At 41.7% G+C, this 22,496-nt stretch overlaps 2 protein-coding genes and 1 pseudogene across 3 annotated transcripts; 2 read left to right on the top strand and 1 right to left on the bottom strand.

Moving 5' to 3' along the window:
* The first annotated feature begins 773 nt into the window (after nt 1–773).
* Nucleotides 774–4,551, top strand: LOC122011271 (annotated as a pseudogene).
* A 336-nt stretch (nt 4,552–4,887) lies between these two features.
* On the bottom strand, nt 4,888–10,061 carry LOC122010289 (polyadenylate-binding protein RBP47-like). The gene is made up of 6 exons (XM_042566768.1): nt 9,652–10,061; nt 7,985–8,438; nt 6,136–6,203; nt 5,925–6,055; nt 5,690–5,786; nt 4,888–5,200 (listed from the first exon to the last, which is right to left on the bottom strand). The coding sequence occupies exons 1-6, from the start codon at nt 9,970–9,972 to the stop codon at nt 5,054–5,056; spliced, it is 1,218 nt and encodes a 405-aa protein (XP_042422702.1). The 5' UTR covers nt 9,973–10,061; the 3' UTR covers nt 4,888–5,053.
* A 1,480-nt stretch (nt 10,062–11,541) lies between these two features.
* Nucleotides 11,542–22,120, top strand: LOC122010288. Of its 2 annotated transcripts, none has more exons than XM_042566767.1 (8): nt 11,542–11,677; nt 11,740–16,750; nt 16,839–17,086; nt 17,160–17,286; nt 19,602–19,764; nt 19,849–20,166; nt 20,259–20,944; nt 21,151–22,120. In XM_042566767.1, exons 2-8 carry the CDS (start codon nt 11,816–11,818, stop codon nt 21,832–21,834), a joined length of 7,161 nt encoding a protein of 2,386 aa, XP_042422701.1. In that variant the 5' UTR covers nt 11,542–11,677; nt 11,740–11,815; the 3' UTR covers nt 21,835–22,120. The 2 variants fall into 2 exon arrangements, with proteins under 2 accessions (XP_042422701.1, XP_042422700.1); XM_042566766.1 differs by having other exon boundaries at nt 19,578–19,764.
* Nucleotides 22,121–22,496: the final 376 nt, after the last annotated feature.

The following is a 22,496-nucleotide window of genomic DNA, read 5'->3' as shown; positions in this document are numbered from 1 at the left end:
CATCCTCCCAGACTTCGGTGAGCGACCCCTGGAAGAGGATCTGGTGCTCGGGGGTTCGGGACTGGGCGCTTGGCTCGCTGTAGTCCTCCGTTGGCAGATGGAGGATCGCCGTAATAGATTGTCGGTCGCTCGGGGCCGAGTGGGATGAGGTCGTTTGACCGGAAGCCGGTAAGATGTCGGACCGTTTAACCGCCAGAGGTTTCGGTGGTGATGGCATGAAGGCCATGGGTGATGTGACGACAATCCCTTCTGGTAGCTCGGCCAGGGAGGGCGTCCGATTGGATAATGAAGCCTCCACAGTTTCAGGGAGCGGAGTCCAAGTCGAAGTTTCGACTCTCTCGACCGATTGCGCGCCCGAGGTAGCAGAATGCGAAGATGGCTCCGCTCAGCGCCTCTTACGCCTGGTCAGTGGCACGTCGGAGGAAACCGAGCCTGAGGGTTCCTCGACGGGAATGATGGGGCGCCGCTCCGTTTGAGGCTGTGAGCTCGGGGTGGCCCCTCCGCTTGGCGCATGGCTGGCCGCGCCTCTGCCTACTTCCACAGGCGTCTCCTCGCTCAGCCTAAGTGAATCTTCGTGAGAGTCGACCTGCTGCAAACCTTGGCTCACCAATTCCTCGGTAGCAGTCGCCTCGATCGCGCTGTCCAAAAGCTTCACCTTGCCGGCCATCCATGCGCGTATCATGATTTCATATGCAGGATGAAAGGAAAAAAATCAGTTAGCATCAAAGGAATAGGTAAAGCAGTGCCTTACCTAGGCTGGTCGGCAGCAGGGTATGGATCGGACTCAGGCCAAAGATGTAGAGGATACCCTCAAGCAGCAATTTGTGGATGTCGTACTTCTGATCAGCCAACATCGTCGCGGCATCCAAGTAGTCCGATCGACTCTTGTAACTCTTCAGCGGGGGTGCCACTTCGAGCTGCCAGTGGGTCAAGAATTCCAGTCACTCGGGAAGATGCAGGAAAAAGAAGTACTCTCTCCAATATGTTTATTGGAGGAGGATATTTTATCAAAAAAACACTATACCAACCCTAGACTGGAAGAGGAAGGCCCCCCTGACTTGGACAACTTCAGGTAGTAAAAATAGTGGAAGACCCGAGGCGTGAGAGGGATGTCATGCAGCCGAAACAAGACGACGATACAGCATAGAAAATGGAAGGAGTTCGACACGAGTTGAGGGAGGGAGATGCGGAGATATTTACAGACTGGGATAATGAAATGATAGATAGGGAACCGCAGACCGACAGAGAAATGGTCCCTGAATAGATAGATGCATCCGGTCGGTGGGATATTTGGTCGATTGGACAAGGAAGGCAAAAAATCTCGTGGTCAAATGAAATTTAGAAGGCATTCCTAAGGCCCTCCGCATCGCCCTCATCAAACCTAGACTCCATGGTGGTATACCAGGGTCCGGGGACGGGGCTGACGACTGCGAGGAGCTGGCCATCGCTAAGACAGACGCAAAATGGAAGAAAGGTGAGGGAAAAAAGATACAAAAGAGTCACCGGAAGATCACCAGACCAGCGGACAACAGAATGATCGAAAGAAGAGGTGAAGGGAGGAGAGCTTACTGGGAAAAAGGGAGACGGAGGACCGCCGGAGGACAAAACGCAAGGAGTTGCCGGAAAGCACAGCGCACAGGAACACGGATCGTCGGAAACACATCAACGAAAGCGTAAAGAAGGCGGCGACACAGCGGGCTCATATACCCCGGGCTCGGCCGACCAGAGCCGTCCGATCTAGGTCACAGAAACCTAGATCAAGATCTCACCGTTAAATTCAAATCGTCAAACGTCGTAATTAATATTTGTCACGTCAGGCGTGCGGCGGTTGCGGGCATGACACGTGGCGTGCTATCATGGGTCAGCAATTAAGGCAGGCATGAGAACCTATTCTGCCTTAATGAGAGGAGATTTGCACGCTTCCCAAGAAATCACGGTGATTTCAGCCTAGCTCGCGCTCGCCCTGAAACAACCCAAAGGAAAAGTTCTACAAGTGCAAGCCTTTGTCCACCCAATTAGATCGAGAGAGTGTGCTTATGACCGAGTGACAAGCTTCAGAAGGCGGATCGGCGAGGATCGGGTCCATCCTGATTGAAGTTCATACAGTGATGAAGGTTGATCGGGAGGGAATCAACACACGTGATGGTCCAGTCAGTTGGACTACATCCTCCTTCGACTAGACTTGAAAGGGAGGCTTGTGATGCGGTGATATAAGGAGGGGCCCTGCCTCGCTGCCACAGTGGAGGTCAACGAAGGTCAGAGTCAAGACGATCGACGGATGGAGGGTCTTGGCTGGTCGGGTGGGACATAGCTCGACTGGGGGGGGTCAAACACCGACCCGCCATCCCTAGCACGGAGTAGTAAAATTGACGCTCAATGGACACGCAGAAGTTGAGCCGAGCGAGGGCAGAAGTTGAGCCGAGCGGCTCCCCCACTCGGCCTAGCAAGAGACTCGAGACTAGCTGAGCACGCGGACAGTGAACTGCTTGTCGAGCGGCTATCCCGCTCGGCCAAGCAAAAGAGCAGGTGGACAGTGGGCTTCTGGTCGAGCGGCCATCTCACTTAGCCCAGCAATAAACGCCACTCGGACATGGGACTTTCAGCCGTGCGACTATGCCGCCCGGTGCGACAGCAGACGTAGGGATATTAGAGTCTTGGTCGAGCAGCTATTCTGCTCGGCCAAACAACATATATAGCAGGATGTCCTTCGACAACCTTTTGGGAGCTAGTGTTGTTGACAGACGGCAAGGTCAGACAGAAGATCGTACGGTGGAAGCTTCCATTGTTACTTCATAGATATGCTCGGCCTGTTAAGGTACTGTGTCAAAGACACTTTACTGACATGTCTCTTCAAGGAAAGCTTGGGATTGTGTGCCCGCTTTAAGAAGAGTTCATACACGCTACAGGAGCCTTATATAAAGGGGGTCCAAGTATCGGCGGAGGTATTCTTTTCTCGCGATCTCTACAGTTGCGCTACAGTTCCCTTTGCTTCTTGCTTCACTGGAGACTAACTTGAGCGTCGGAGGGTCATCGTCGGGGATCCCTTCCCTAACTCGGCACTGACGCTATTTGTGTTGTAGGCGGAAGTGAAGTCAATCGGAGGTCAGCAGGAGCGTCACGTCCCCAGCATCTGCCTTCTCGACTTTCGGACAGGATCAATAGTGTTTAAAATTAAAATTTTTAGATAGTCATGAAGTATATTATATATATTTAGGCTTTAAAATTTTAAAATTTAAGGATGAGATTATAATAAATTTAAGCTAATAAAATATTTTCCCTGTTTAGGTCTGCTTTAGGCGCGCAGGCAGACGGGAGGCGCAAGGAGCCTGTATCTAGTATAGGACAGATTTTTGTAATCTATGAATTTTAATATTTATTTCAGGTCTGGGTTCCTGAGTTCAGCACTGAACTTGCCGGGTGCTTTCACTGGACCAAGATACGATGGGAAGTACCTTCACTCCAAGATTCAAGAACTTTTAGGCAACAGAAAACTAAGTCAAACTTTGACCAACATCGTCATCCCACTGTTGACATCAAACTTTCTCAACCCATCATCTTCTCGAGTTATGACGTATAATTAAACTAATCCCACTCTTCGTCTTAATTAATTACTTAATCTTGCGAAGATTTTGTAGGTAGATATGGTGATCCATATTAATTAGTGTTTTTTTGGCAGACGGAGGAGAATCCGTTGAAGAACGCTCTTCTGTCGGACATCTGCATCAGCACCTCCGCCGCCCCCACATACCTCCCGGGGCATTACTTTGAAACCCATGACGATCAAGGAACGACGAAGAGCTTCAACCTCATCGACGGCGGCGTGGCGGCAAATAACCCTGTAAATTCACACATGCACATTCTGCTCGTAATCTAGGAACTAGTTGTTATATGTACTATTGATCATGAACAGACGTTATCCGCCATAAGCCGAGTGACGAAGCAGATTCTGAAATCGAACACGGATTTCAAATCGTATGAACCGGTCGACTACAGTCGGTTTCTGGTGATCTCGATCGGGACCGGAACAGATGAGCTCGCGATGGGTTTACTCGGGTGGTTGTACAACCGAGGAAAAACTCCCCTCATTGACATTTTCTCCCAGGCGAGCTCAGGCATGGTGGATATCTATGCAGCAGTTGTGTTTCAGGCAGTGGGCAGTGAAGGCTACCTTCGCATACAGGTAATTAACCAATTAATTAATCATCGTAAAATCGTACCAAATTCATCGATTCTAATTAAAACAAACAAAGAAACAAACTGAATCATAGGACAATACATTGACTGGCGATGCGGCTTCGATCGGTGGATAAGTCGACGGAGAAGAACTTGAAGAATTTGGTGGAGATCGGGAAGAAACTGCTGCAGAAACCGGTGTCGAGGGTGAACCTGGAGACAGGGCATTCGGAGCCGGTGGTGGACGAGAAGGGAGGAACCACATCGAACGGAGATCAACTCGGCAACTTCGCCAAGAAGTTGTCGGATGAAAGGAAGCATCGGCAGGGCCGCACGAGAGTTTGGCTTCCATTGCATGACAGTTGTGGATCCTATTGATCTCTGAGCACCTTCAATAATTAATGTTGTTCATCTAAACTAGTCATCGATAACTACTGCTGTTGGGATTATTCCACCAATTTGTCAACTTGTAAGCGTGATCAATTTTTTTAAGCCATACAATGGAAACTCTGTAGTATAATATTTTTTTTATTATCTGTCTATCTAATATAAAGAATCATGATCCAAATACAATACCCTACCGAGTTCACTGACTCTGACTAATAACTTGAGTAGCATGTGGACTTGTAATTTGCTAACCCACATTCCTTGATTTGAAACAATGATTATTACACATCACACGCTAAACACGGACGACAGCTAGTTCCATACCAATTGAATTTGGGCAAAAACTTTAGTAAGAACCTTAAGTTCATAAGTTTACAGACACAACAGAAACATATTTTTGATTTTTTTTTTTCTCTAGTTCACTATCGAACTACCATTAACCTCTAATTAGAGATGTCAGCGGTCTCCAATCCGCGTGTCGGCAATAAATTCTCTAATTCACTTGTTGTTGGTTGCCGTAAAAAGGATAAGCCCCATAGGCAAATGCATACATGCCAGGATAGTGAGGTAAACTATACCCATCATATACCTGCCCGACATAGTAAACACCATTCCATTGTCTGCCACGTTCAGCTCTCGACTGCAAGAACAAAAAAATAAAAAATAAAAGAGGGTAATTAACAATAAGCACCATATACATAGGCGGCTATTAATCCTCAATCTAGATGTATTATCGGTGCTAAGCACCATGAGTTTATAGAAGCTTCATAAGTATTGGACCTTAGAGGGCGGAGTGAATGGACTCTGGTGGATTCTGTATGCATCGAAATCTAGCGCAGGTAGTAAAGAATCTAACAAATGTAGAGGATATCAGATGACAGAATACAACAGAATGAATCTATCAACCTGCATCTCCTCAGATGCATGGGTTCCTTAGTTCGACAAGAGGAACTATTATTTAAAAATTCAATCAACTCCTATCTCTCCTATTTACTCTTTCCCACTCCTCTGTTGCTGTTCTATTCTACATCCCTGATACACGACTTCAGAAAATGAACTCCTTTACAGGAGAAAAAAATATGTAATGATTATGTTTAGTAAAACAAGGACTAGAAGTCATGACTTATACCTGTTTTTTGGCAGGATGACGACCCCAGGAAAGCCGAACCTTCTGCTTGCCAATGACAGTGCCATTCAAGTGTTGCAGAGCTTCTTCAGCATTACTTCTGCAATGCATTAAATACTTATAGAACATTAATCTATATATAAATACATTATGAATAAAAAAGTATTAGTAGAATGCAGGAGATGAAAGTTATTGTGTCGCCACATTTATATGGTCTAGAAACAAAACTAAGTAGTACCTATGAACAAACAGGACGAAACCACATTGCTTTCCAACGGGAATTTTGACTGAGGTGATTTCACCGTACTGGGAAAAGGCTTCCTTCAGATCATCTTCACTGACATCAGGATCAAGTCCACCAACAAATACCTACAGCAGCAATTTTGTTGTTAAAAGACAACAAAAGCACCACTAATGTGATACTTCTGTGGCAAATATGGACATATTACTGTTGTATTAGTTGAATCTACATCTGATTGGGCGAGAGCTACAGATGCACCACTTGTTCCAAAACCACCTACATCATTATTTAGAAAAATTAAACATGTAAAGAAAAAGAAGGATGCACAGTTTAATGAAAGGAGAAATAGAAGAATGATTTCTTGGATGTTTATAATTCAAATCCTTAAAGGGGAGTCCTGGTGCAACGGTAAAGTTGTTGCTTTGGAAACCGCCTCTTGCAAAAAGCAAGATAAGGCTGCATATAATGGATCATTCCCCGAGATTCCGCATAGCGGGAACTTCATGCACCGGGCTGCCCTTTTATAATTCAAATCCTTCACATAGCATCAATCAAATGTGCTAAATACAAAACAATGGTAAGGTGAGGCATTTGAATCAAGGTATGTCTGAGATTGCAAGCCATATGCTGGCACGTCTAATAGAAAAATGCCAAAAATATTAGTTAAAAAAAAAGAAAATATCACTGGTTATTTTTAAAATTTTGATCTGGTATATAGTATCAGACTAAATGTATGGTCATTAAGGAATAATAAAACTAAATAATGAGTAGCTTTTGAATTTAGTTGAGTCTGTATTAGAATGAATCCAAGCAGTTTTTTATCACTTGAAATTTCAACAAGTTGAGTCTGTATGGTCATAAAATGTGGTGCATTAGCCATATGGCATAAACCTACTCTAAACTAGGAACTGAGTTCTTAATCTGCATTGATGTAAGCAATTCAAGTTCAAGTTAGCAAACAAAAGTCTGCTGGTTAGAGTTTTTGATCCTGTGCTTTGAACTGCAAGAATAGTTTGTTATAGTTCTCATGGACACAAAGACTCATATCTGTCCTCATGGGGTATCTGTCCGTAACAAAACCAAATACTATCAAGTACTCAATCTTGTATCTGTCCTTGCGGAACCAAACACATTTGAACTCAGCAAGGGTCCTTGAAACAGACTGCACTACAAGGTCTTCCTTAATTCTATTTCTATGCATATTGTTCCTTAAGATTTATTTAGCTTATGTGAAATTGGCTCAGAGTCCACAAAGCACTTCCTCTTGCAATGTGATTTGGCTAAATAGGATTGACTGCTAATTATCCCTGCATTGCACTATCAACAACCTCGTCACTGCTATATGGCAGGTGCATACCTCACGGATTGACTAAAAGTGCCTAATCTTTGGAGTAATTATTAGCTGGACCAATGCCATCTAGAAGGCAATGAATATAAGATTTTATACAAAATACTATGAGCCAGTTATGCAATCTTCTACTGCTTGATCAATTATCTATTACTTAAAATGCATGAATGCTTAATTATCTTATTTTGCTTTTGTTTTTTTTCACTTGATATCTTATAATGTTTTCATTGCAATCCTATAATGTGTATATACACACCCAGATTTTTAAAAGACACAAGTAAAGAAAATGAAAAAATAATAATAACAACGAGGTTGTAACTAAGCTTTTGCAATCTACAACTTCTAAACTTGAAATGCTGTTCCAGAAAGTGTAGCAAAGAGAGACTACCCACTATCCATGTATTAGACAGAAAATTCAAGAAGACTATATAATACTACGGTTATAATTTTCAGAATTAATTTGTAGAACTTGTCATCCAAACAATTCATAAAAGAAACACAATAACTCAAACATCTCAAGCCTCAAGGAATTAGGGTGTTATTTAACTAATTTGTTTGATGACTTGAAATCAATATCGAATGACAGTTGAATTTAAATGGATATCATTATATAGCACCAGTTAAGGGTGGCTAAATATGTGAAACGATTGTAGAAATTGAACAATATCTGTTGAATTTGCTAATGTTGAGGAAAAAGATGAATACATACCAGAGAACTTTCTAGGTGTAGCAACACCAATGCGCATAGGCCTGGTAGAACAGTAAACACCATTCATCTCTGCGATGGCAAGTTTTCTGTCATTCTCATCTCCAAACCTTACAAAACCATAACCTTTTGAACGGCCAGTGTTTGCATCCACAACTACTTTTGCACCCTTTACGGAGGAATATTTATTAGCAAATATTTCTTGCAAAAATGCATCAGTGACGTCACAAGCTAAATCGCCTACAAAAATTGAATGACCAGAAGCCAGATCTGAATGTTTGTCACCCGTACTAAATGACGCCCAATTTAACCTAAAAGGCTGATCTGTATTTGGCATTAGACGACTACTGCTTCCCTGAAGTAATTTTTCAGCTGTCACACGTGAATGAAACTCAACAAAACCATAACCTTCTGATTGTCCTGTCTGTTTATTACGAATAACTTTTATTGAAACAACCTGTACATAAGTGTCCTATCAGTACATAAGCATAAGGTTACATGATCATAATTGAGTCTCATATATGTCTAACAACTGGAGACCAGAAAAAACAAGTGTCAGCACATGTCGACCTTTTCATCTGATGCAATAATCCATGATAAGAAAAACTAATTATTTAACATGGTCTTAGTTATCTCATAAAAACAGTGGCATGGCAGGAAACCGTCAAATGTCACTATTAATAAATATCCTTCAGTTCCTTTCTTAGTTCGCTCCATTCATTCAAGTGAAAGTTAACAAGCGGTGCATGTCCCAACTAAAACGAAAGTGTGGACATTTTGAGTTTCGACAAAAGAAGCACTAAAAATGGGAACACTCAACTATATGCTCGATCTACATCCTATTGGCATCCGTGAATTGGCTTCTTTTAGAGAAGTCAGAAGCCACTAGTTCTATGCAATTGATTATCTAAATTAAATTTTGATCCACAGGATCAGCTATTTCGCTGAGCAAAAAAGGTGGTGGATGCCCCCAGTTTTAGCTCATTTTGTCTCAAAAAGAAATCTAAATACCAATAGTATGTTCCTGACATTCAAAAATAATTACTGAGAAAAAATAAGATTAAATCAAAAGTCCTAGTTTGATATCCATGTACATAATTTTGGTGAGAGGAAATCTTTTTGATGGGACAACTATTTTCTATTTTGATGAGAACGTATTTGGAGAAAACACTATTAATATCCAACTCTAAATGCTGGTCGGGTAACATACCATGTTAGTGTATGCAATGCTAGCTGGACCAAAAAAGTCACTTTTTTTTCACAATCATAGCCTTAATGTAGGGAAAGAATAAGTTATATTTAATTAGAAGAACGGACTGCTACCTTCTTCCCAATTAAATTTTCTCTTAAACGATAAGAACAATCAAGACAAATCATCATGTTAAATAGACACAAAACAAATTAAAATTCACTCGAAAGATTTTACCAAATTCAAGCCAAGATTTCACACTTCCTATCAATATCACAATATCACTCACTAGACAATTAAATAGCTGAATCCAAGTTACTAATCGGATCGAAATGACTACTCTCTGAAATAGATCCTATGAAACAAATAAAAGGATTCAGCCAGATCTAATTTCACGCTGCAATCAAAGAGGAGAGAGATTTCATCAAAGAATAAAGAATAGCATCTTATGGAGGTAAAAAAAAAAAAAGAAAACCCAGACCTCGCCGGTATGCACGAAACAGCTATGGAGGTAATTTTCATCCATCCAAAACTGGAGGTCCCCCACCCAGATGGTCCTCTTCTCATCCTCTGCCGCTTGCTCCCCGCCCTGCTGCTGGCGGATCGATTTCGACGTGGGCGGAGGAGGAGGAGGCGTGGGGGGTTGGCGGTAGGGCACGAACGGGTGCCCGTAGGACGGCTGTATCGACGGCATCATCGGGTGTTGCATCACCACGGCCGGCGCCGGGTACCTGACCGCCGACCAGGGATGGGGAGTCAGAGACGGAGTACGCCGCGGATCTACTCCGGCGGCCAGTTGCATCTCTGCGGAAGGTGGTCAGATGAAGATGGCGAGCGAGACGAGCTAAGCCACAAGAGGCGAGGGAGAGGCCGAGGACAGAGAGAGATCTGGAGGTGGGGGCGGAGGAGAAGGGTTTAAATATGAAGCGGCTTCGGAGAGACGTTTGATATAGACCGTCAGATTGAAAGGAAGAGAAGCGATCACCGATGATCTGTTTCCCAAAGTTCCTATGCCGCGGTTTTGACCAGATCCGTGTTTCTCGCTGGACTGCTACAAAATCGGCCCCGATTTATTGCCTAACGACATTCGTGCCGGTATGATCCATGAAATAATCTAGGAGTGATGCACCGACCATAAAATTAAATTAAAAAGTAATATTTTCAATATTTCAATAATAAAAGATATAAGTTATAGGATCAACTTATAGTAGTTTTTTTTCTAAGATTATATATTCATTGGGGATTAATTCCTACTTCTAAGTAAATTTATCATTTTCTAACCATCGAATACACTACCCTAATAAAAGATAAGACATATAAGGAATATAATGAAAGCAGATTAAAACATTAAATAATTAACATTTCCAATGACAACTATATAATATTTTTAAAATCATCCACACGTTAAGGGCCATTATGTATTTTAAAAAAATATTAATGATATTAGAAAGTTCTAAAGTTTGGAAAGACTCTTTTGGTATTGATCACTTTCTAACAAAGATTATTATAAAAAATTATTGACAATCTTAAAGAGTTCTAATGGGTGCAAATAATTAATTTCAGTGCTTCAATCTCAATCAAAACTATTTTCACATTTAGTAGATATTGTTGTTCTTATAATTTATTAAAATATTAATCTAATAGTAGATCATAATCCCTTTAACTTCTGTTTTGGTAGAGAAGTCAGAAATCAAGAACAAAGCCCTTTCTTTTTAGGATATTTGACAAACTACGCTGTTTGCTGTTACTTGATTGTGGAGAAGACAGGGGGAGACTTTTCAGCTTCCAGCCACCTCGTCGCACCGGAACACCTCCATCATCGGCGGTGGCGCCGCCTTGCACGCGTTCAGTGCCACCCTCACTCGTCCCCTGCTGTCCCGATCCGCCCCCGCCGCGCCACCACCACTCTTGCGGCCGCCAGGTGTATCTGGCCACCAGCGCCTCCACCTCACCCCAGCGGCAGCGCTGGCGTCGGGACCTCCTGGCGCGACGGCCCCTCATTCTCCAGTACTCCTCCTCCTCGTTGATATCCACTCCGGGAACGGGTGCTTCCACTCCAAGTGTTGCGACACGGGCTCGAACTCCACCTCCACGGCGGCGCCGCCGTGGATTCCCGACTGCTCTGCTTCCTCCTCCGACGTCTTCATGAATCGGCAGCCGCCGCCCGCCGGGTGCGCGCACACTTTCCAAAGTCGTAGCGGGAAGCAGGGCGCCTTAGTTGGTTATTTACCTTGCGTGATGTCTGCTTTACGGTCGTTAAAAAATTAAATAAAAAACCATATTGTTAATTTAAATTATTTTGTAATAATAATAATAATAATAATAATTAAGTAATAAAATTAAACGCTGCATTTTTTTTTTCAATGCGTTCTTCCAAAACCATCCCTTTAAACGAAGCCGCCGCCGCTGTCTCTCTCGATCGCGGTCTGAATTGATCTCCGCTTCGCCGCGGTCGCGCCACCGCTCTTCCACCGTTCCACCGGCAGGCCATAGCTGCTCCAAGAGAGGTAAGTTACCCCTCTCTCTTATTATCACCTTGCGGGGGAAACCCTAATTCTTGTCTCTATAGGACGTTGTGAGGGGACCGAGAGTTAGGGTTTGGTTGATCGCGGTGGCGGCAACGGGAGACAGGGTCTCCCTTTGGCATGGCCCATCAGAGCAAATTCGTTTCTGTTAATCTGAATAAATCATACGGCCAAGCCACCTCTTCTTCTACATCTGTTCATGGCCGCCCTCGCCCTGGCTCAGCCGGAGGTGGTGGGAGTGGAGGTATGGTCGTCCTCTCCAGAGTTCGGAGCTCGGTCTCATCCTCCGCGAAGGCCGCCCAGAAGCTTGCCGTTCCACCCCCCTTGAATCTCCCATCTTTAAGAAGGGAACATGAGCGCCTCGATCCTGCTTCTTCGGGTTCCGCTGCTAGCCATGGAAGCCCAAGGCTCGGATCACGCACTGGCTCTTCGGTTTTAGGCTGGAGCAAGCCATCGATTCCACCAACATCGCCTTCTGTGCCAGAGAAGGACGGCAGCATCAGAGGCCAGGCTCAGTTGGGGAGATCAGCCATCACAAGCGATGGGCATGCAGGCAACCCTTACATGCCACCTGGTGCTCGTCCAGGTGGCCAGCCGCATAATGTTGCATCTGCAAAAGGGTTTTTGGAGAAAGCTGTGATCTTGAAGGGTGAAGACTTCCCTTCTCTAAGAGCCACGTTCAGCTCAGTTCCAAAGCAGAGAGAGGCATTGAAGCAGAAGCAAAAGCAAAGGCAGGGAATGGAGGAGCAGTCCAACCAGCGAGAGGTATCTGATCTACGTGCACCTCTTCAGATGAGGCCTCAGATCAGATCATCTCGCCTTATTACAGACAACGTGGCAGATGGCGATGGGGTGTCAATCCAGCTAGTTGGTTCTCCAGACAACTTGCAAAAACAGGGCAAGCACTTGCCTGCTCTATTGCCACAAGTTCGACTCCATCACACATCAGATTGGACAGATGATGAGCGTGATACGGGCCTCTGCATTCCTGAAAGGGAGAGGGATTATGGGTTTTCAAGATCTCAATCTGTTCAGATTCATGATGTGTACGATGATCGAATACTGCAGGATACTGGAGCTGGCAGTCCTTGGTCCAGAGATTTCTTTAAAGGTGGTTCTTTGGGGAGGGATTTACATGATGCAACTAATGAAAAGCATGAATTTGGCTCTTCAAGGTTTTCAATGAATCCAAGGGATAGACCAAATGCCAATGCATCAGGAGTAAACAGAGATAGACATAATGTTAGACCCTCAAGTGGAAACAGGGAAATGAATGCAGATGGCATCAATGCTCATTCATTTTACGGAGAAAATTTTGGTGATCGTTTTAGTAAGAGGAGCCAGGATTATAGGCATGGAAGAACAGAATTGGGTTCCCTTGAGAGCTCAAGAATTGATAATAAAGCCGCAGCAGAATCCTTCAGCGGAAAGAGTGCTGAAAAGAATGTCCATAACCACCAGAATGGTTATCCCAGTAGTTGGTCAAAAGGAAGTTCTTTTCAGAATAACACACTGTTGAAGGGCCAAGTTCTTACCAATAATAAGACCACTTCCTTGAGTGATCCAATACCGTACTTTGGTAGAGAAAAGTGGTCTTCATCAAGTGGTGGAAAACAATTCCTTGAAGATTCTGAATTTGACAGCAAGGATCCTTTTTCAGGGAGTATGAAAGCCATGAATGCTAAAGTGTTCAAGAAGGTTCCAGAGAAACAAGTTGATTTGCATGATCCAGTTAGAGCGTCATATGAAGCAGAACTCGAGAGAACACTTATGTTGCAAGAGCAGGAACGTCAACGCATTTTGGAAGAGCAATCTAGAGTTTTGGAGCTGGCACAGAAGGAAGAGGAAGAGAAGGAGAGGTTGGCCAGAGAAAACGAGGAAAGAAGAAGGTTGCTTGAAGAAGAGGCAAGAGAGCTTGCTTTACGGGAAGAGCAGGAAAAATTGGAGGCTGCTAGGCGAGCCGAAGAGCAAAGGATAGCAAGAGAAGAGGAAAAGAGGAGATATCAAATGGAGGAAGAAAGAAGGAAAGAGTCTGCACGAAAGAAACTTTTGGAGTTGGAAGCCAGAATTGCAAGACGACAGGCTGAAGGGAAAGATAATAGAGTTCCTTCATTTTCTAATGAACAAATACCTGAATTTTGTAAGGAAAAAGACATTCCTTTAGTCACTGAAGATGGAGGTTGGGAGGATGGTGAGAGGATGGTAGAACGAATCACTGGGTCTGGAATATCTGATTCTTCATCTGTGGATAGATTTCTGGAACTGGGTTCTAGGTCTCAATTTCCCAGGGATAGTTTTCCTTCATTTGTTGATAGAGGAAAGTATTCCTACGGTGATGCAATTATTCCTTCCCTAAATGAAGATAATACTTACCATAACTCAAGGCAGGATGTTTTTGGTTACAAGAGAGCCTTCCCTAAAAAAGAGTTCCATGGTGGTACTGAAAAAATGCCTAGTAGACTATCCTCTAAAGAAGCGATGATGGAACCTTCTCAAATGCCAGAAGAATTCCGTGAACATAGGAAACAGAGATGGAATCCTAACAAAGGGCATGATTATCTCAAGAGGAATAATGATGTTGATGAGAGTAACGATGGTGTTAACTTTGGAGATGTTAGAATGATGCAAGGAAATTCACATGGAAGTTCCCATGCCCAGTATTGTGGATTATCATCTGATTATTCAGTTGATGACTTTTCCTCCTTCACAAGGTCCAGCCAATTACCAAGGCAACCTCATGTGCCGCCACCCCCTTATGTAGCTCCTTTGCACAGAAATTCCTTTAGAGGCACTACAGAAAGAGCTAGTTCATCAGGTTTCATAGATAACGATAGTCATTATAGCCATGCAAGTATATATGACCATCGGATCATGCCAACAGGTAATGACAGTCTGCTTCAGGAAAGCCGTCAACAAACACAAAAAACTGCTTCTTTTGAGGGAAATGCTATCAATTTAGAGCAAGAGTCAGAGAAATTGAGCCCAAGATGTGGTTCACAGCTCTCCCTCTCTGTTTCAAGCCCACCTACTTCACCTGCACTTCTTTTGCACCATGAGATGGATGTTTCTAGGGATTCTCCCCCACTGCCAGCTTCTGCTGATGGCGACCATACAATTATATCTGACAGTGAGCATATTGTATTCCCATTGGAAGGTGGTAGTACGGATAGAATGATGACTTCAAGTTCAATTTCTCCTGAAGTTGATGATGAATGGCCTATTGAGACCAATGAAGAGATACTGGAAAATGAGTGCGATGAATTCCGGGACATAGCTGAAGCACATGAAGCTGACAACAGTAATCATCATCAAGTCCATGATATGGAAGATTTACAATCCGATGTGCAGACAACTGGCAATATGGAACAAGTAATTCTTGGATTTAATGAAGGTGTTGAAATTAAACTTCCAAATATCGATACCTTTGAGATATCCTCTAGCAACAGTGAAAAGGAATTTAAAATACATGGAGTTCCTGTAGGTTGCTTGGAAGAATTGATTACTAATGGTGAAATGACTGCAAGAAAAGGTACTGCCGATAGTTCTCTGACCAATATAAGTGAAATGGAACAGGCTCTACACAGTTTATCCCTTGATCCAGCAGGAGAATCTGACTATTCTGCAAACAGTGTTGGGGCATCTCAAAGCTCAAGATTGCCAGATCAGCCTATGATTCTTGCCACAAGCTTGTCAATGCCACCTTCAACCACTGATGCACCCAGTTTATCCTTTCCCTCTATTGTTAGTCAGGTTGAAGCTCCTGTCAGTCTTCAGTTTGGTCTGTTTTCTGGTCCTCCTTTGATTCCTTCTCCTATACAAGCCATTCAGATTGGTTCAATTCAAATGCCAATTCATGGTTATACGCATACAAGTCCATCTGTACCACAGGTTAATTCTTTCCATTCTCCTTTGTTCCAGTTTGGCCAGCTTAGGTATGCCCCGACTCTCTCTCCAAGTACATTGCCACCAGCCCCTCATGGCACATCTATCATTCAGCCTCCCGTTCCATCTCCTTATTCATTTAATCAAAATCCTGCTGGTGGTTTGTCTAACCAAGCAACTCAAAACATTTCTCAGATGACAAAACGAGATGGAAAATTTTCTAGTTCTTCTGATAAGCAAATTTATCATGTGCAAAACATAGCTGAACCTTCTCCAGGAATTTTTGCAGCTGGGCAGCTTAATCCATTGTTAGAGGCAGGAAAGCATGCTTCTATAGCTTCTCAGAATGGGACAAATGCATGTTTTATGGGTGACAAGAAAGGTACAAATGATTCAGCTTCTCATGCTGACAGTCATGTTTATGATGATACCACTGAGAAGAGACATTATCAAGGATATGGTAGGCGAAAAGAGCCTCAACCTCAACAGCATGGTGAATTTCATTCTTCAAGGTACATTTCTGGACGAAAAGCTCCTCTAGGTACTTTAGCTGAGGGTCGAAGGAAGAGATATGCTCACAGTGTTAGAACTCCTGCGCCAGCATTATTTCCTGATATGGATGAACTGCAGGGAGATTTAAGCAGCTTTCTTCGTAGATCAAAGAGAAATACCCGAAGAACTGAATTCAGAGTCAGAGATAATATTCAGAGAAAGAAAGTACAAAGCATAGAATCATTAAATAATGTGGGGTTAGATGTGAATTCAGATGCTACTGGAATTACTATAAGGAACTTCAGTAAGAAAGATGAAGCTTTGAATAAGTCAACCAAGATTACCAATCAACCAAATGGCTTCAATTCAAGTGCTTCTAGTTCTCAAGCTGTGAGTTCTGATAGGAAGGCTGACAAAGTTTCAAGCAATGAATTTCTTTCAAAGAACACCAACATTGGCAAATCTCATGCCGGTAAAGGCAATGCATATGCAAACGAAACTATTGAGGATGACGGTGATGCTCCTTTATTGAGCGGAGTTGTTCGCATTTTTAAGCAAACAGGAATTGAAATTCCTAGTAATGAGGATGATTTTATTGAGGTAAGGTCGAAAAGGCAAATGTTGAATGATCGACGAGAACAAAAGGCTAAAGAAAACAAGTCCAAGGCTAGGGTGCAAAAGGTAATTTATTTAGCTTAATTCCTGTGGTTGTCTAGAAGAATTTCAAAAGACATTTTTTTTTTCTTTTTGTTCTTTTTGTGATCAACAGGCTCCTGCCAAACATTCTTCCACTTTACAAAGTAATGCATCCAAAGCCAACTCTAATAAAACAGTTGAATCTTCTCTTGGAGACACAACTAATATTGCTTGCTCTAATCCACTTGCTGCTGGGGGAAAGGGATCTACCAAACTTGAGGCACCATTTGCATTTACTGCCAGCATGTCATCTCAAACTCTGCCTCCAATTGGCACTCCTTCAGTAAATATCATTTCTGAAAAAAGATTGAACAAATTAAAGTATGGACTATCTTTTGGGCAGTTTCCTTTGTTTCTATAATTGGTGTCTTAATCACAATGCATTTTTTTACAGACCAAGCCAGGTGATATCTGCACCTGCTGTATCTGATAGTGAGTCAATTCCTGTTCTGGGGCCATTAGAAAACAAAAATGATGATTATTCTCCAATGCTTTTGAATTCGTGGGACAGTGAAAATCAGGTAATGTCTTGCAATTTATCATATAGTTCTTATCTTGCATTGTGTAGTTGTCTTTGACAACTATTTTTATTGCCTGCTGTGTCCAATAAAAGCAAATACGCTACCTCACCAACATTTGCTCATTCAACTAGTCTCCTCATGCGGATATAAACCACCCTTGTTTGTTTGAAGCTGTCGCAGTTCTTGGTAGAATCTTTGGTAAAACCCCATTCTGCAGTTTGGAAGGCGTGTACTATCTTACTAGTTTATAAGAAGACATCTGTTCTACATGATCTAGGTTCTTTATTTAATGAAGTCAGATTTGTAGTTTTACATGCTTCCCAAATCTTGATTCAGATTTGTAGTTTTACACACTTCCCAAAACTTAGCATTCGTATGATTTCCCCTATTTCCATATCAAGTTTTATTTGCTCGCTCTAGCTTTCATGTTGTCTAGCTGCACTGATTTCTATGCCAAAAATCAACTAGCATGTTACATGCCAGATTTATTCTTTATTCATCATCATCATTGTCATCCCTTCAGTTCTAACTGGTTTAAATGGTTGATTTTAAACATTCCAAATCACCTTAATCTGTTTTGTTTTTAGTTTTATAATACATTAGAGATAAACCTAATTGCTCCCAGGTTGCATTTCTTTAATTTACCTTGTAATCCTGCACATCTGTTTTAGCACTGGCTGAAGTTTTGATGATGCAGTGGGTTAAGCTTGTAGTCTTTTTAAGTTTTGTGAACGTAAAAGGTTGGGGTTGTAGGAATCAGGAGGAGAAGTATATGGAACGTGCATCTCCCTAATTCCAAGTTCACCAAATTTAGCTGGGTCAAATATGTGGCCTTACAATCATTTGTTACGTGGAGAAAGATTTTTCATTCAATATTAAATTCCATGTACTATCACTTAGCCTATCTTTAGTTCTTTGTGATAGGAGAAACTTAATTATCGCAATAGAGCAAATTCTTGAATTTAGCTTTCATCTAGTTAAAAAATTTAATTTTAAACTCTCATTTGCATTAAAAAAAAAAGAATCATTGAACCTGAAAACTTGGATCTGTGCCTTCAATTTTGTTTCTGGTCAAGTCAAGCCTTAAAATCTTAAAGCAATCTAACTTTGACTCGTTCCTATTTTGGTGAGCTTCATTGTTCTTCATGTTAGACAATATTCACAATTGATAAAATGATTTGAGGTTCTTGCAAGCAACAACTTATTTGGTCATTTTTGCGAACTGTTTAATCTAATAATATACTCCTCAAAGTATACACAATCCGATGATTCTTATCCATAACTGATCAAAAGAGATTTGATTAATTTCCTTCTCTATGAGGCTTTTGAATATCAGCACTTTGCTAATTATCCTGAATATTATTTAATTGTTGCCGGTAACTATGTAATTTAGTGTGATTATGCACATGCCAACTTGACAGTGATCCAATAAAGTATAACTTGAACAAGCAATTATGGGCACTTTCATTCCAAGGTTCCTTAATCAGCTACCAAGTCCTTTTTTTTACTGCAGATTAATTTGAAAATCATCCCACAAATGTCTCCTTTTATCTCTCACTAGTTTCTTCTTGTTCAGGACTCAAATTTTTTTATGCCATATTCTCTATTTTTTGTTCTTGTTTTTACCTAGATCTCATATTATCCAGAGAGAACAACATGAATTGTCAAGGTCTTGGTGAATCTTTCAGATCACTGCCATCTTCCCCTCAATATGTCTAAGCTGCACATGTTAATTTAAAAGGTTGTAAAGAATACATTCTATTTAATCTGTTTTGTGCTTGTGTTTGACTTAAACGCTTGTCATTTCTACATACTTTCCCTGCAAGCCAAATTTAAATTGGTTCTAAGCTGTAAAATGATCAAAGAATAGGTTTTACCATGTCTTGTTGCATAATTTGTTTCACAATAAATTTGAGCTTAGATGCTTTTTTTAGTCAAATTTTGTTTTCTTGGCATTCACATGGCACTTAGATATTTCTAGGATTTGTTATTCTTGGTGTTATAATGGTCTTTGCATAATCAAGGTGATTTGCATTTTATTCATTACCAGATTGGATTTATTTATATGTTCTGAAAATTTTTGAATAATGATTATATTGCTGGAAGATTTTTTTTTCCATAGCTGTAGGAAGCAGAATATTTTGTCTTTTTTATATTTGTTTTTTTCTGGAATGTGGTGCATTATCTTTTTACTCATTGATGGAACTTATTTTCCCATCATCTCCATGTTGAATTTTATGTGCATTATGTTTTGTTTGTGGTGTTTGAACAATGATGTTATCATTTTTCAGGTGATTGATTTAACGCAAACTCAGCTTGATGAAGCAATGAAGTCGGCACATTTCGGGTCACAATTAGCATCTAGCATTGTTCTTGAACCCCCAAAATCTGTAGCATCGGCTGTGACTCCAGAGAGCACTTATCCTTCATGTGCAACACCGATAAGTTCGCTGATTGCTGGTGAAAAAATCCAATTTGGTAAGTGATTTTCTTCTTCAATATTCAACCTGTTCTTAGTGTTTATGGACAAAATGTTGAGTTTGTATAATTCTTTTGGTTCAGGAGCAGTGATTCTACCAAATATTTTGCCTCCTGTTAGCCGAGTCATTTCCAAGGGACTTGGGCCTCCAGATTCAAGCATATCAGACGTGAGCAAAGATCAAAATTTGATGAACAACAATCATGCTATGTTTCTGGTCCAAGAAAAGTGTTCTAGTCAACCATCTGCAAATCTCAAAGATGCAGAGGCAGAAGCTGAAGCAGCCGCTTCAGCTATTGCAGTAGCTGCCATTACCAGTGATGAAATTATTGGACCTGCTATTGGTCCCTCAGACACCAAAACTTACTCTTCTGCTGATGGCACTGCATTGACTTCTCGAGGTGATAAAATAAATCCTGTTATCTTACTTGTACATTTAATATCTCATCATTATAAAGTCAATGCTCTAACAAGCTAATGAAAATTTCAACAGGTGTCACAACAAACCAAGATATAACTGTCCAGTCTTCCAGTGAAGAGTCTTTAACTGTTGCTCTTCCAGCAGATCTTTCTGTAGATACTCCACTCTCAGTATGGTCTGCTTTACAAAGTCCACAAGCTTCCATGTCAATGCTTTCACAATTTTCTGGAGCACCTCCTTCACATTTCCCCAGCTTTGAGATGAATCGGATAGTAGATGGGTGTCTTTTTTCATGTGGGTCAAATGATGAGTCTGCAGGCTCACAGGGACATTCTCAAAATGCTACTTTAGGTTCAAGTACACTGGGGGCATGGCCACAGTACCACTCTAGTTTTGACCCTTTTTATCGGCCACCGGCAGGCTATAATGGTACATTCATCAGCCCTGGTGGAATATCTGGCGTTCAATGCCCCCCTCACATGGTCGTCTACAATCATTTTCCTCCAGTTGGACAATTTGGGCAAATAGGATTAGGTTATATGGGAACTGCATACATCCCTGCTGGGAAGCAACCTGAGTGGACCCAAAACCAAGCTTCTTCTAATGCTAGTGACAATGAGGGTGATCCAAGAAATCATAACACTATATCTGGTCAGGGAACCCCAACCACTGCACCAAGTACTGTCCATAATTTAGCTCCAGGGTCATCTCTGATGGTTGCTTCTCCTCTGACTATGTTTGACATGAATCCTTTCCAGGTAAATATGAATTGAGCTATAGCTGAAACTAGAAACTTTTAAGTTATATCTGAAATGCAATAATTCCTACTGCATTGTTGTTCCAAGATGGCAGAGTCCTATTTTATGTTTCTTTGAGTATATGATGGATTTTTTTTATTATGTTTGAAATTTGACCAACTACCCTTAATTTACCTGTGTAACTTGAGTATCTACTTTCTGTTCAGCCAACTGCTAATATTCCTCTGCGAGCTTGGTCTCATGTACCTCCACCACTCCATTCCGTTCCTTTATCCATGCCACTACAGCAGCAGAAGCAGCCGCCTCTGCTGGACAGTCGGATCCCTTTACAATTTGGTCGGACTGGTGATACATCCATGGGAAATAACAAGTCTGATGTTTCTCATACATCTCCATCTGTAGAAGTTATTGGAACTATTTCCATGCCCAATTCTGCTGCCCCCAACATGTCAGGAGAGTTTGTTTCGACTAAGCATCCAACTTCTTTCACTGCCAATAATGAGTCAGTCGGACCTTCAGAAATTCCTATAAATGTGAATGAGAAGCAAGTTACCAGCACAGCAGCACGAGCTTTAGGGACCATTGTTAATGATGTCGGGCGCATCAGTGCAAGTAGCAGCAGACCTAGTGGCCAGATGACAGATGTTCCCTCAAAGACTCAACCACCAACAGTGCCTGGAGGCAATCATCTTCATGCAGCTGGATATGGTGATCAGCATCGTGGAATTGTGAACCGTGCAGGCTCTGGATGCGAATGGCATCATCGTAGATTCCAGGTCAAGAAACAAGGTTCAAGTGCAGACAAAAATGCTGCCCCTAAAATGAAGCAAATATATGTAGCTAAGCCATCTTCCGGTGGAACCTCAAACCAAGGCCAGATGAAAATTTGATTGCGTCATATTGGTATAATCCTTCGGTGTTTCTATCTCCGCAATAACAGAAGTTGCCATGTCTCTGCTTTAGTTAGCTTTCCCATCAACCATGAGAAGCTAAAGACTGCACCCTTCAACTCTCTGTTCCCATGTTTAGTAATCTATTCTTGATGGACCGTGATTTATATTATGGTTTTGATGATGCTTTTATTTGTATGGTCTATTATATACAATATGCTTGTTTTTGTTTCATTTGAACAAGGTCGATCTTGTTATAGTTTCATTGATCATTTTTGCCGTTGAATCTTTCCATGTACCAGAATCACCTGTCACTGATTTACCATATTCCGTGTGCATGCTTGCTAATTTGTGTAATGAGTTTTGGGTTATGAGGATACGTTGCTGGGTTCCTGCTTGATGCAGTAGGCTATCTTGTTTCATTCTCAGTTTTTGTATCTTCCATATTGAAGTTTTGTTTTAAAGGCATTGATCCCATCAATAAATAAGAGATTATTTTTGTGATTTAAATTCGTGACCTTCTAATTAAATGACAATAACTTTACTGGTACTATGCTTCCCTTCACTGCACAACCTACACAAATAAAAAAGTATTACAAGTAAATAACTAAGCAAAGGCCTCCATTAAATCCTTGGCAAAGTAAAATTTAATCCAGTGAGGA

This window comes from Zingiber officinale, chromosome 8A (genome assembly GCF_018446385.1).
Source record: "Zingiber officinale cultivar Zhangliang chromosome 8A, Zo_v1.1, whole genome shotgun sequence".
Classification (NCBI taxonomy): domain Eukaryota; kingdom Viridiplantae; phylum Streptophyta; class Magnoliopsida; order Zingiberales; family Zingiberaceae; genus Zingiber; species Zingiber officinale.
The sequence above is the reverse complement of the archived record's forward strand: the minus strand, read 5'-3'. Positions and strand labels throughout refer to the sequence as shown.

Coding starts and splice junctions, on each gene's coding strand:
- LOC122010288 (XM_042566766.1), top strand. CDS start 11,816: ATGGCCCATCAGAGCAAATTCGTTTCTGTTAATCTGAATAAATCATAC. Junction 17,087..17,159: donor AAAAGATTGAACAAATTAAA/GTATGGACTATC, acceptor ATTTTTTTACAG/ACCAAGCCAGGTGATATCTG. Junction 20,167..20,258: donor CACTGCATTGACTTCTCGAG/GTGATAAAATAA, acceptor AAATTTCAACAG/GTGTCACAACAAACCAAGAT.
- LOC122010289 (XM_042566768.1), bottom strand. CDS start 9,972: ATGCAACTGGCCGCCGGAGTAGATCCGCGGCGTACTCCGTCTCTGACT. Junction 6,204..7,984: donor TACACCTAGAAAGTTCTCTG/GTATGTATTCAT, acceptor ATAATGATGTAG/GTGGTTTTGGAACAAGTGGT. Junction 6,056..6,135: donor TAGATTCAACTAATACAACA/GTAATATGTCCA, acceptor TTGCTGCTGTAG/GTATTTGTTGGTGGACTTGA.